At 42.0% G+C, this 13,868-nt stretch overlaps 1 protein-coding gene across 3 annotated transcripts in view; it reads right to left on the bottom strand.

Moving 5' to 3' along the window:
* Positions 1-13,868, bottom strand: part of ADAMTSL1 (ADAMTS like 1) — a 470,823-nt gene that overhangs the window by 83,644 nt on the left and 373,311 nt on the right. For all 3 annotated transcript variants that reach the window (XM_082401580.1, XM_082401578.1, XM_082401579.1), the window contains 2 exons: positions 11,322-11,501; positions 7,409-7,543 (listed from right to left, as the gene is read on the bottom strand). In XM_082401580.1, coding sequence (XP_082257706.1) covers positions 7,409-7,543; positions 11,322-11,501 — 315 coding nt within the window. The remainder of the gene's footprint in view (positions 1-7,408; positions 7,544-11,321; positions 11,502-13,868) is intronic.

The raw sequence follows: 13,868 nt of genomic DNA on the forward strand, positions 1-13,868 counted from the left end.
TAGGCATAGAGGGAACTTACCTCAACATAATAAAGGTCATATATGACAAACCCACAGCCAACATCGTTCTCAATAGTGAAAAACTGAAACCATTTCCACTAAGATCAGGAACAAGACAAGGTTGTCCACTCTCACCACTATTATTCAACATAGTTTTGGAAGTTTTAGCCACAGCAATCAGAGAAGAAAAAGAAATAAAAGGAATCCATATCAGAAAAGAAGAAGTTAAGCTCTCACTTTTGCAGATGACACGATACTATACATAGAGAATCCTAAAGATGCTACCAGAAAACTACTAGAGCTAATCAATGAATTTGGTAAAGTAGCAGGATACAAAATTAATGCACAGAAATCTCTTGCATTCCTATACACTAATGATGAAAAATCTGAAAGAGAAATTAAGGAAACACTCCCATTTACCATTGCAACAAAAAGAATAAAATACCTAGGAATAAACCTACCTAAGGAGACAAAAGACCTGTGTGCAGAAAACTATAAGACACTGATGAAAGAAATTAAAGATGATACAAACAGATGGAGAGATATACTATGTTCTTGGATTGGAAGAATCAACACTGTGAAAATGACTATACTACCCAAAGCAATCTACAGATTCAGTGCCATCCCTATCAAACTACCAATGGCATTTTTCACAGACTAGGACAAAAATTTTACAATTTGTATGGAAACACAAAAGACCCCGAATAGCCAAAGCAATCTTGAGAAAGAAAAATGGAGCTGGAAGAATCAGGCTCCCTGACTTCAGACTATACTACAAAGCTACAGTAATCAAGACAGTAGGGTACTGGAACAAAAACAGAAATATAGATCAATGGAACAGGATAGAAAGCCCAGAGATAAACCCACGCACATATGCTCACCTTATTTTTGATAAAGGAGGCAAGACTATACAATGGGGAAAAGACAGTCTCTTCAATAAGTGGTGCTGGGAAAACTGGACAGCTACATGTAAAAGAATGAAATTAGAACACTCCTAACACAATACACAAAAGTAAACTCAAAATGGATTAAAGACCTAAATGTATGGCCGGACACTATAAAGCTCTTAGAGGAAAACATAGGCAGAACACTCTGTGACATAAATCACAACAAGATCCTTCTTGACCGACCGCCTAGAGAAATGGAAATAAAAACAAAAATAAACAAATGGGACCTAGTGAAATTTAAATGCTTTCGCACAGCAAAACAAACCATAAACAAGATGAAAAGACAACCCTCAGAATGGGAGAAAATATTTGCTAATGAAGCAACTGACAAAGGATTAATCTCCAAAATTTACAAGCAGTTCATGAAGCTCAATATCAAAAAAAACAAACAACCTAATCCAAAAATGGGCAGAAGACCTAAACAAACAGATCTCCAAAGAAGATATACAGATTGCCAACAAACACATGAAAGAATGCTCAACATCACTAATCATTAGAGAAATGCAAATCAAAACTACAATGAGGTATCACCTCACACCAGTCAGAATGGCCATCATCAAAAAATCTAGAAACAATAAATGCTGGAGAGGGTGTGGAGAAAAGGGAACCCTCTTGCACTGTTGGTGGGAATGTAAACTGATAGAGCCACTATGGAGAACAGTATGGAGGTTCCTTAAAAAACTAAACATAGAAATACCATATGACCCAGCAATCCCACTACTGGGCATATACCCTGAGAAAACCATAATTCAAAAAGAGTCATGTACCACAATGTTCACTGCAGCTCTATTTACAATAGCCAGGACATGGAAGCAACCTAAGTGTCCATCGACAGATGAATGCATAAAGAAGATGTGGCACATATATACAATGGAATATTACTCAGCCATAAAAAGAAATGAAATTGACTTATTTGTAGTGAGGTGGATGGACCTAGAGTCTGTCCTACAGAGTGAAGTAAGTCAGAAAGAGAAAAACAAATACCGTAGGCTAACACAAATATATGGAATCTAAAAAAAAAAAATGGTTCTGACGAACCCAGGGGCAGGACAGGAATAAAGACGCAGACGTAGAGAATGGACTTGAGGACACGGGGAGGGGGAAGGGGAAGCTGCAACAAAGTGAGAGAGCGGCATGGACATCTATACACCACCAAATGTAAAACAGCTAGTGGGAAGCAGCCGCATAGCACAGGGAGATCAGCCTGGTGCTTTCTGTCCACCTAGGGGGGTGGGATAGGGAGGGTGGGAGGGAGACGCAAGAGGGAGGACATATGAGGATGTATGTATATGTATGGCTGATTCACTTTGTTATAAAGCAGAAAGTAACACACCATTGTAGAGCAATTATACTCCAATAAAGATGTTAAAGAAAACCCCCCAAAATACTATGTATAAAACAAATAAGCTACAAAGATATATTGTACAGCACAGAGAAAATAGCCATACAGAGAATATAGTTTATAATAATTTTAGATGGAATATAATCTATAAAAATTTAATCAAAATGTTGTATACCTGAAACTAATATCGTATTGTAAATCAACTAAACTTCAATTAAAAAAAATTCTATGTCAAATAAATGCAAAAATACCTGAATATGTATTGTATCTTATCAATAAAATAGGATAAATACTTATAGAAAATTAACAAGGAACCTTTCCAGGCAACTCATAAATGAATATAAATGACTGATAAGCATTAAAAACAAAATGACTGAAAATCATAATCAAAGGAATAAAAATAAAAAATGATACCATTTTTTGTATTATATTTTATCCTATTGTATATTCACCTATTAAAATGGTAAATATAATAACACTTGGCCATACCTAGTATTGATAATATTTGCGGGAAATGGGAATTCTCATCTTGTGCTGATGGATACATACATGGGTAAAACTTTTTTGAAGGGCAATTTGACGACATACAGCAAAAACCAAAAATATACAAAATTTTGGACACAATAATTCCACTTCTAGAAATTGATTCTAAGTAAACAGCGATGTACACAAGGGTAGAGGAATAAGAATATTTATCATATCTATGTTTTTATTTTTTAAGATTAATTTTTATTGGAGTATAGTTGATTTACAATGTTGTGTTAGTTTCTGCTGTACAGCAAAGTAAATCAGTTATACATACACATATATCCACTCTTTTTTAGATTCTTTTCCCATATAGGTCATTACAGAGTATTGAGTATCTATGTTTTTATATTAGCAAGAGATTGCATGAATTTAAATGTTCGACATTAGAGAATTGGTTAAATAAGATATGACACCTCCTACTAATGCAGGCATCAAAAATAAAACTGTAGAAAAATATTTAGAGACACGGAAAGATGACTCTTATGTACCATTAAGTGAAAAAAGTTACAAGCAGTACTCAGAGTATGATTTCATTTTAGATAAAAAAAATATATAATGTTTATATTAATGGCTAGGAAAAAGATATTTGTGCTGGTTACCTCTGGGCTAGGTAATTATAGATCATTTTCATTTCTTCTTTTTGCTTCTATTTTTAATAGCTCTACAGTGCAGATGCATTGCTCTTATAATAAAATCTCCAATAAAACTTATTTTTCAAAAAATATCAATGATAATGCCCTATAAATGATGCTGTGAGAAATATCCGTCTTGGGCCTTAGTGGCCAAAAGAAATATTTGACAGAAGGCTGCAAATGGGTTTAGGTGCTGCTCTGAAAATGGAACCCTGCAGGGTACTGCTCGGGCTTGGAACACCAAAGGTGGTGGCATGGGCGTTGGCCTTGCCCTCCAGAGCAGATGGTGCAGTTTAGGCCTCCCTGCACAAAGAACAACTGGAAAACAAGGACAAAAAATTTAGCATCTGCCTTGCCTGGGACAAGGGATTCAGTTAGGCTGGGTCAACTCTGCATGGACGAGCCTCTACTGGGCATTTTCCATGTCTATGTCATATAGCAAAGAGTGTGAGAGCAGCAAGGGACTCACTTGTCCCAAGTCTTCATTTACAGTTATGGAAAGTGAGGCTCAGATGAGCCCATGCACGTGTCACTCAATCAACATTCCTTCTTGAAAGCTGTAACAGTGGCTTGAAGTGAAAACAATGCTAGACTGTCTGAAAACTAAAACAGCCATTTCTGGGTAGACTCACCTACTGCGACCCTCAACACTCAACCTTTATGGAGAAGAGTTGGTGCTGACATACGGCTTTAAAAACCCCAAGTCTCCTTTCTCCCCTTCCTCCCATGAAAACACAAGAATCAAGGCCCATGAGTAACTGTCCCTGTGCCACAGAACCGTGGAGCTCTTTGGATCTGTTGTGGCCAAGTCGCCTTGTAGATGGGAGAAACACATACACAAGAATCTCAACATTTACTGGCTACAATGGGGCTGGCAAATGGCTTTCATCCTATATATCAATCGCCAGCATGCTTGGTCGGAATGCTAAAATGAATTCCAGTAGCTCCTTGTTGGTTATCTATTTTTTATATAGTAGTGTATATATTTTATTTTTTTATTGGGGTATAGTTGTTTTAGGGAACTATACTCAATATCTTGCAATAACCTATAATGGAAAAGAATGTAAAAAAATACATATATTTATATATATATGTATAACTGAATCACTTCGCTATACACCTGAAACTAACACAACACTGTAAATCAACTATATTTCAGTAAAATTTTTTTTAAAACACACACACACACAAAAGGGTTAAAAAAAAATGAATTTCAAGGCAGAGCCTGGGCTGAGTGTCATGATTGATTAGGGGTGTCTTGGCTGTGGAAGGGGTGATTAACAAATATGTTTGCCATATATTTCCATTCTGATCTAGAACATCTGTTACCCTCAGCACAGTGTTTCTTCATTCAATCTCTCTCACTATTGATTACTCACTCTTATAGAATGTCAGATTAATTCTTTCAATTATTACTTTAACTACATCACCCTCCTACTTAAAAACCCTCTAAAGATACCTCCCCATTTCCCACATAGCAAAGCTACCCCCATACCTAATAATCAAGGTCCTCCACAATTTGATGCTGTTTACCATTCTGAGTTCTAAGCAACCCTCCACAGAATCTCCTCTCTGGCCTCTGGCTTCTTTCTTGTACCCAGAGCGCATACTCTGGTCTGAAAGGGCCACCAACAGGAGCCAGGGATGGGAGCTGGTCCAAAGGGGAGCAAATGGACTAACACATCAGGATGAGTCACTAGCCAGGGAGGCCCAAGATGCAGGGAGGCTGTTAGAACGCTGCCGGTAAGGGTTGGAGTCACACCTGAGAGGACAAGCTCTGGCTGAGGCTTGCTCCTTGTGAAGGCCTAGTTTCTATCCCAGCTTCACTGCCTGGCATCAGTTTTAAAGCAGTGGGGTCTTACAGCTGTTTCTGAACAGACACCTGATGCACATCCCACACGTTTTCATCTCCGGGCTCCTGGCATCTTCCTCACCTTGAGGGCCTGTTTCCTTTCCTTTGTGCCTATTTGAATCCCTACCCCCCATCCTTCAGTGCTCAGCATCAAAGCATAACAATGAGGCTCTGGTCTGTCTCCAGTGACCTGCTTCTCAGAGTCCTGATACTTGACACCATTCCCTAATTCATCTCCACGATTCCACGTGGATCTCTCCTAGCTCAATGGTGTTGGCAAGACACTGACATTCACCACTAGAGTCCATTTTGCCCATGCAGTTACATTCAGGGACTTTATGCATACTGCCTCCGTGGTCTACTCAGGTGGAGCGGTCTGGATGTGAACTAGGGCATTAAGGTGTCTCTTAACTGTTAGATTTAAATACCAGTCTAAGGTAACAAAGCACTATAAACTAGGAATGGAATGCAGCAGCATATAGCACAATAAATTCTTATTGCCCATGGCTAAAATAAGACAAAATATTATTCCAGAATAAGGGAGAAAGAAAGTAAAGCTATCATGGAAAATATGAGCAGGTCAACTTTTCCAGCACGCTGAATGGCACCTGAGTGACCCAAGAGTTATTGAACTTGAAAATAAACAACTGCTGCACACTCTGCTAGTGATTGGGCAATGATAATAAGTTATGACAATCTCTCATAGTGATGGGCCTAAGATAAAAAGTTTACAATGCACATGTTTAATTTGGAATAAATTTACCCTTTATATGCCAAAACAAACCAAATAAAGAAGCAAGTTTAAACTTCTGTGAATTCTGATCAACCTGACGTGGAAAAACTCAATGCCAAGTTTGTTACGAGAAACAGCGCTACTCTTTACTGTATCTGTGTTTTATTTTTACCCAGATCAGAAACAGAGAAATCAGAAGCTTTTTCCATAGGCCTGTATGCATTCTTTGCTAATTTCAGATGTTAACAAAAATGGAAGGTAATCTTTCTGTGCTATAACCCTAAAGATACCAAGCCCTGGGGCCATATTGTTAAGTTATGACCAGTATGACTGAGAACCCATTGGCTTCCCGTACCCTGCAAGTGGGCGAGGAGAAGAGTAGAGGAAATTTCAGCATTGAGCCAAGGACATAATTCTAGCTACCGTGACCAACATTTGGGGCCACGTACAGTGAGCATGAAGATTTTCTCCATTTTGTAGGCCTGTTCTTCCCAGGCCTTTGAGGGCAGAGGACTTCTTCTCCACCTTGACCATCTCCAGAGGTCATGCTGGGAATGTAGAGGTTGCTCTGGCATCTCCACGATTCTGGGGTGAGGGGCCCAGGATGCGGATGCCCTTGAACAACTCTCTGCTACAAGAGGGTGCCAGCCACATGGGCAATAACTTGGTGGAGGTTACCAATGACAGACGCCAGGGAAGTTGTTCCTGGTGGAGTTATTTAAACACTTGCCTTGAGAGAGAGGTAAAAGTGACAAAAAGGGAAGTATAGTGGCTTGCTTATTATTTCCGCTGAACAAATAAAGAGGCAAGCACCTGCTGAACCTAGTGGTAGGATGATCCCAGATTCTCCTGGGAAAGAAGCAGAGGAGCCTCTCTGGGTTGGTTTTACGCCCCACCTACTGAAGGAGGTTTAAATAGATTGCCTGGCTTTTGGGAGGTACTGATATTGCAGTTTTCTCCTTGAAAGCTGGTTATAGCTCTAATTTAGGTAAGAAGAGGCAATGGAGGAGTACTGGGATACAGCTGGCAAGGGGTGAGGAGATATAGGAGCTGTTCTGCACTGCTGTATCTTTCTTCAAGTTCAGCGCCATCAATCTGACTGAGAGAATCTGGACTGTGGCATCAGCCCAAGAGGATTTAGAAAGGAGTCCCATTAGACTCTGGACAAGCTCGGGTCCAGACTAAGAACTTCAGTCACCTCATATGGAAAGTCAGCCAAGTTTCCACTGGTGAGTCTGGATTCTGTAGGCAATTTAGTGATTTCCTGTTGGCCACCCCCAACTGCTGCTTCCCTCCCACCTGCAAATAGTCACCCACCCATAAATCCTGTCCGGCCCTGGATCTCTGCCCAATGTTCCAGAGGGCTGGACTCACCAAGGAGAGCGGAATTCCCAGGATCCAAGCCCAGCTGTGTTCCCAGCGGAGACGTCAGCACCGAAGGAAGGTTCGGTCCAGTGGCTGAGAGCAGGGCCCTGATGTCGTCCAACTGCGTGGGGACGTGGGGGGGATCTGTGAGAAGGCAGATGGTGCATCAGGCAGGTTAAAGCATAAAGGCTGTGCTAAGGGGACAGGGGGAGGCGGCCATGCATATAAGTGTGTCTGTGTGTAAGGCAGGCGTTACTCTTGTTACCTTTAACATCATTTTTCCTATAGAGAAGGTGTTCCCATCAAGGTGAGTCTGAATTTCAAATATAATATTTGATGCCTGAAACTGTAAGGTCAGTAATAAAGAATCAGGCATGTTGATTTCCGGAGTTCCTTACTGTATGCCACTCTAGCCCACAGTACCACTGGGTACTCTATAAACGCATAGCTAAATAAAACTATATTATAAAGGCACTTTAAAAAAGCCAGTGCTTCTTCAGCATTTACTAGATGCCAAGTCCTGTGCTAAAATATTTTTCATTTAACTCTTATAACAACCTTTAGAGGGAGGTACTTTGTTATTGTCCCCACAGATTGGGATACACCCCAGGAATTTCTTATTTCGAAGGATCCTGTGAGTGGCTTTTTTCTAGGAAGAAAAGGGTCCAATTGTGAGGCTGGGAATTTGCTTTGTGATCTGGATTTTTATGCCCAAGTAGGATCAGAGAAGCAGGATAGGGATGATTTATTATTCAAAATCTTATAAAGAGTCAGGGCTGACGTCTTCAGGAATCACAGTTAACCAGAGGTAAAAGTGACAAAAAGGGAAGTATAGTGGCTTGCTTATTATTTCCACTGAACAAATAAAGAGGCAAGCACCTGCTGAACCTAGTGGTAGGATGATCCCAGATTCTCCTGGGAAAGAAGCAGAATTCTGCTCTGCTTCTTCTTGCATTTCCTGTAGCACTGCTTCACACCCCAAGGCCAACTCCCACCTTTTTCTCTAGAGCACTTGTTGGAGTGGAAAGAGAAGCAGGAGGGTTGCCCTTGTAACTGATGGTCATTTCAACAGTGTTCAGTGAGGGCCTACTGTGTGCTTGTCACCTTGTTCAGTACTTTTTAGGGATGGCAAATAAAGAAGTCACAGTGGTGCCTGAATCTACTTCAGAAACATGCCTTCTGTCTACTGTGCCTTTGACTACAAAAGACCAACACATACAGAAAACGGTGATGAGTTTATATATTTATATATATAAATTAAAAATTGTAAAGACATTCTATATATATTCTATATAATTTAAAAATATTCTTTATATGGTATAGGGTAAAAACATCGTAATTGGATTCAGGAACTCAATTTGTGCTGTGGCTCTTTCATTCACTAACTTGGGCAAGTCACTTAATCCCTCTAAGCCTTAGTTTCCTCATCTATAAAATGATGAAAAACCTCATCATTTCCAAGGTCTCTTTCTACTCTGATATACCATCATTTTAGTAACTGATAGTGACAGTTTATTCAAACCTAGACTCTTTTCCTTCCATCCTTTTTAATATTCCCTCAAAAATATTGAAATTGAATATTGAGGGAAATGGAATTCCCTCAAGAGTACTGAAATTGAATATTCCTTCAAGAATATTAAAATTCAAGAAGTCTTTGTTTATTTATTAAGAGCCAAAAGGGGAGGTTATGTCCCATCTTTAAAACCATCGATCTTTCGGGGCCAAATGTCACACCCTCCTAATGTCCTTACAGCTTCTGTCATAATTTACTTCTTCAGGGCATGTCCAGCTGATCTTCTGAGGGAAACTGTAAATTCCCCAAGGACAGAGGTCACTGCTTGTATTTATCCTAAAGCTCTACATGGGACTCCGAGGCAACACTTAATGAATAGTCATCCCACTTAATGAATAGTTATATGAACACATGAGTGAAAGTCAGCCTCATGACACTTCAAGTCTCCACATTACAGGTTAAGTCACAGGCCTTGGCATGAAACCTCAGCTTTATACATGAAATCCCTCATTTAAAAATGAAGTCACATTTTGGGCTGATTAAAAAAAAGAGAAACACTACTCCTATGTCCATAAAGTACCTAAAGAAAGTAACAAACTTTGATGAATAAACCAAGGCTTCTGATTGCGGAAAGCCCTAAAATTAAGAATCTAACTAGTGATTTTTTTTTCCCATCCAGTTTGATTAAAATGGGAAGACGTCATGCTCTTCAAACTCCACGTTCACGGTCACACTGCATTAGCGTCGGAATGCTGCAGATCTGGCTCCCAGACCATACACACTTCACTGGTGGAGCTGCGGTAGCAGCTACACATCCTATGCTTTCAGCTCTGTTAGCAGAGGCGACAAGGAAGGGTTATTAGGGAGGAAAAGACCACGGTAAGCTCCATAACTCAGTGTGGGGCAAGAGTCTCTGGGCCCCAGGCTCCAGACGAGCAGCTCAGCCAGATGAAATCCAAAACAAAACAAATCACATCCTTCACGGAGCTGATTTTCTGCGGCTTCCTAAGATAACTGGAGGTTTATGCAGCCACTGTTGAGATGAAAACCCATGTGGGCATCTCCGAAATCTGAGTGGGCAGCGGTAGACCCTATGCTTTAGTATATCATCAATTTGGGGTGTGAAAATAGAAGTTTACTTATTTTTCTCTGCGGAAGCCCATAATGTATGTATGTGTATGTATGCGTGGTGTGTAATTATTCATATTTCTCACATTTTCCTTTTTTTTTTCCCCTAAGAATGATGGCTTTCTCTTCCTGAGATAGCCAGCACACGTGCTCTAATAATTGCCTTTTAAAAAAAGTAAGACCAAAACAAGCTTCTTTATCCTATCCCACCAATTCCCAGCCTCTGTGGGGAAGAGAAGCAGAGAGTCCTAATCCGGAGGACAAAGGGTTGTAGCTTGCACGCGGCTGAGTCCAGCCCTGGGCATCAGTGAGTGCTGATGGTGTCTCAGCAATTGTTGTTATTTTTAAATAATTATTTTATGCCAGGAACTGTGATAGACTCTTTAATCAGAGGTCCTTACGTTTGGGGGCGCTGTAGTCTGAATGTTTGCATCCCCCAAATTCACATGTTGAAATCCTAACTCCTTCAAGGTGATGATATTAGGAGGTACAGACTTTGGGAGATGATTAGGTCATGAAGGTGGAGCCCTCCTGATTGGGATTAGTGACCTCATAACAGAGACCCCTGAGAGCTGGCTCATCCCTTCTGCCATACGAGGGCACAGTAAGAAGCCATGATTCTGCAGCCACATAGAGGGCCTTCACCAGAGCCCGACCATGAGGGCACCTGGATTCTGGACTTCCAGTCTCTAGAAGGGTGAGAAACAATCTTCTGTTGCTTACAAGCCACCCAATCTGTGGCTATTTTGCTATAGCAGCCGGAACGGACAAAGACAGGGGGTGTGCACGTGTGGACTTCAGGTGGACTAGACTATGAACTTCCTGAAATTTAAAAAAAATTTTGCATTTATGAATTTTTCTCGACAAGGTAAATCCATAGTTTTCGTCTGATTCTCCAAGAAGTCCTTAACATAGAAGGAGTTAAGAGCGACTGCTGTACTTCTGTTACCTCTATTTGCCAACTCTTACCCAAACATGGGCAATCTTGTTCCATAAGTTTCTACACAGAGACTAGCATCTACGGCTTAGCAAGGTTAAGTGACTTGCCCAAGGTGACACAGTGAGTCAGCAGTAGAGCTAGGGTTCTAACTGACGTCTGCTTGGCTTGCTTGGCCCAAGGTCTGTGTTCTTTCTACTGGGAGGCCCTAAGGTGGGGAGAAGGGAAGGGATATTGATTTTACCTTTATGCACTTCATTGGATCAGGGACAGGAGGTAGAGGGTGGGTTAGACAGTCACCCCCAGTGGGGTCCGCAGGGGGCAGCCGGCCTCGAGGTGTTTACCTAGGATCAGTAGCTGTGTGTTCTCAGTCAGCTCCCCGTGCAGATTGGCCGCCCTGCAGGAGTACAGGCCCTGATCCGAGGAGGACACGGCTGTAAGCAGCAAGGAGCCCTCGTGCAGATGGTGAGGGGAGCCCAGTTTGCTTTTATTCCTGAACCAAGTGACTTCAGCTTCAGGCACACCTAGGAGGAAAAAAAAATAAACTCATCAGCCAACACATTCAGGTGACCCTGGAGGCATTTATAGACTCTTGCCAGGGCCCGCCCCAGGGCTGCTCTGCAGGAAGCATGTGCCTGGGCGTCTTCTACTCCCCTTCAGCCAAACTAAATAATGCCTCTGACCTCTCAGCCGTCTTGGGATCTTTTGCCTTTTAAACCTCACACTGATGAGGCAGGAAGAGAGAGGCCGGTTCAAAGAAGAGGAAGGAGGCAGCTGGGAAAAGGGCACTTGCCAGGGTGGAAGGAGTGAACCCAAATTCTTTGGAGAAAACACTTCAGAACTGAATGTATACACCAGTGCAAATGAATGACTGACAACTACATGAAACAAACCTAACGTTAAATAAGAAAAGCCAGACGTGAAAGAGTACACACTGTATGATTTTGTTTCTGAAAGTAGAAAACAAAAACTGGTAACATCAGTACTCTGCTGTCAGCAGTCAGAGTGGGGGGTTCCTCTGAGAGACTGGGATGGACTGGGAGGGGCTGTGACTGAGAGTGGGGACAGGGAGCTTGGTTGCTACTAATCCTCTGTTTTTTGACTTGGGGGCTGGTTTGGTGGGCTTGGGACCTTTATGATATGTGCACTTTTCTGTATAAATATCATATCTCAGTAGAAAGTTAAAAGCTACAAAATGTAGATATATTCATGAACCAGACAAATGAAAGCTGCTAGATCCTTACCAGAGTTGACACTCTATGTAGAAAACAAGCCTGTATTCTTTGAAGCCTAAGTATTTTCTTAGAACAAGAAAAGATTGAACTATCAGTATCACCACAGAAAAAGAAAGACAAAAAGAAAGTGTTCTGCTCTCTCCTCAATCTAAGTTATTGTTGTGAGAGAGAGCTGGGGAGAGTATGCACATCTGAATTGGGATGGGGTTCCTGTCTTTGGAAGTCAGGCTCTATCCCCTAGGAGTGTTATGGACTAAATGTTTGTGTCCTTTGTAAATTCTTATGTTGAAGTCCTAAGCACCATCAGTGTGATGGTGTTAGGAGGTGAGGCCTTTGGAGATTGTTAGGTTTAGATGAGATTGTGATGAGGGGGGTGGCCCTTGTGATGGGATTAATGCCCTTATAAGAAGGGACTCTCTCTTTCTCTCTCTCTCTCTTCACCATGTGAGGACACAGCAAGAAGATAGCTGTCTGCAAGCCAGGAAGAGTCCTGGTCAGGAACTGAATGGGCTGGCACCTTGATCTTGGAATTCCCAGCCTCCAGAACCATGAGAAATAAACTTCTGCTGTTTAAGCCACCCATGCATGGCATTTTGTTATAGCAGCCTGAGTAGACTAAGACAAAAGAATGGCTTTAATTCCTGAGGAAGTTTCCCTGTGGGTCACATGCTGGTAAGGAGGCCCCAGTTTAGGACAAGCCTTCTGAGATGGTCTGCATAGGAGACCAAGTTCTGAGTGAGCTGAGAGACAGAAAGCGTGTGGCATTAATTCACACGTCTCCAGGGAGTAGAAAGCTCCATTCCTTGCACTGTCTAGCCTGCTAACTGAGCTCGAAACGTTTGTTTCTAAAACTCTTAGACATGTATCCAGGGCAGGTTCAGAATGTCAGATCCAGGTAAACAGGGTCAAAGCCAGGAACAATCAGAGCCAGAGCTTTAGTCCTGTGCTTTCCCTGAGTTGGGGATGGATTTTGCCCTTGGGGCAAGGGCAGCCTTACCCTTCATGGGCAGGGTACTGTTGAGAATGAAGACACCTTCAAGGAGTTACCTGTGTACCTGTTGCTTGTCCTTGATGAACAAAATTTACCCACAGTCTACTTTGTAACAGCCAGCTCATCAGCCCTCATTATGACCCCTTGAACACTTGCTGTTCCTGAACTCCCAGTGTCAGGAAGTGGGGTGGGGTGGAAGGGTGGTCTCATATGTTCCCTCACTAACAATGAGCTATCTTGTGTGAATTCACTGGTGTCCTTGCTGGCCTGCTGCCTCAGGTGGAGTTTCCAGTGGTGGAATGGTGGCCTAAGGTGTGTGGCCCAAGTGTCTGGCCAATCTGTAGGGCTTTTCTCCCTGTTAATGGGAAACAGGAGAGTGACTCTCTGGTCCTCTCTCTTTTGCTGTTGTTCAGATTACCCATAATTCAATGTGAATCACTAGGGACTGGCAGGCTGGCCGGAGAAAGGAGGCAAGGCTGCTGAAAGGGGTGGAGACCTGGATACCGAAGCCCTGTTCCATCAGGGAGGGGCACACACTGTGAAACTTAAGGCTCAGGTGCATGACAGGAGTCAGGCTGGCACTATCTCCAAATACACCTGGAGAAAAGATGCAGGTGAGAGGCAGAAAAGCTGATTTTTCATTGCAGCACCGCTAGGGAGAGCAA

This window comes from Balaenoptera borealis (assembly GCF_965194805.1).
Source record: "Balaenoptera borealis genome assembly, chromosome: 8".
Taxonomy (NCBI): Eukaryota; Metazoa; Chordata; class Mammalia; order Artiodactyla; family Balaenopteridae; genus Balaenoptera; species Balaenoptera borealis.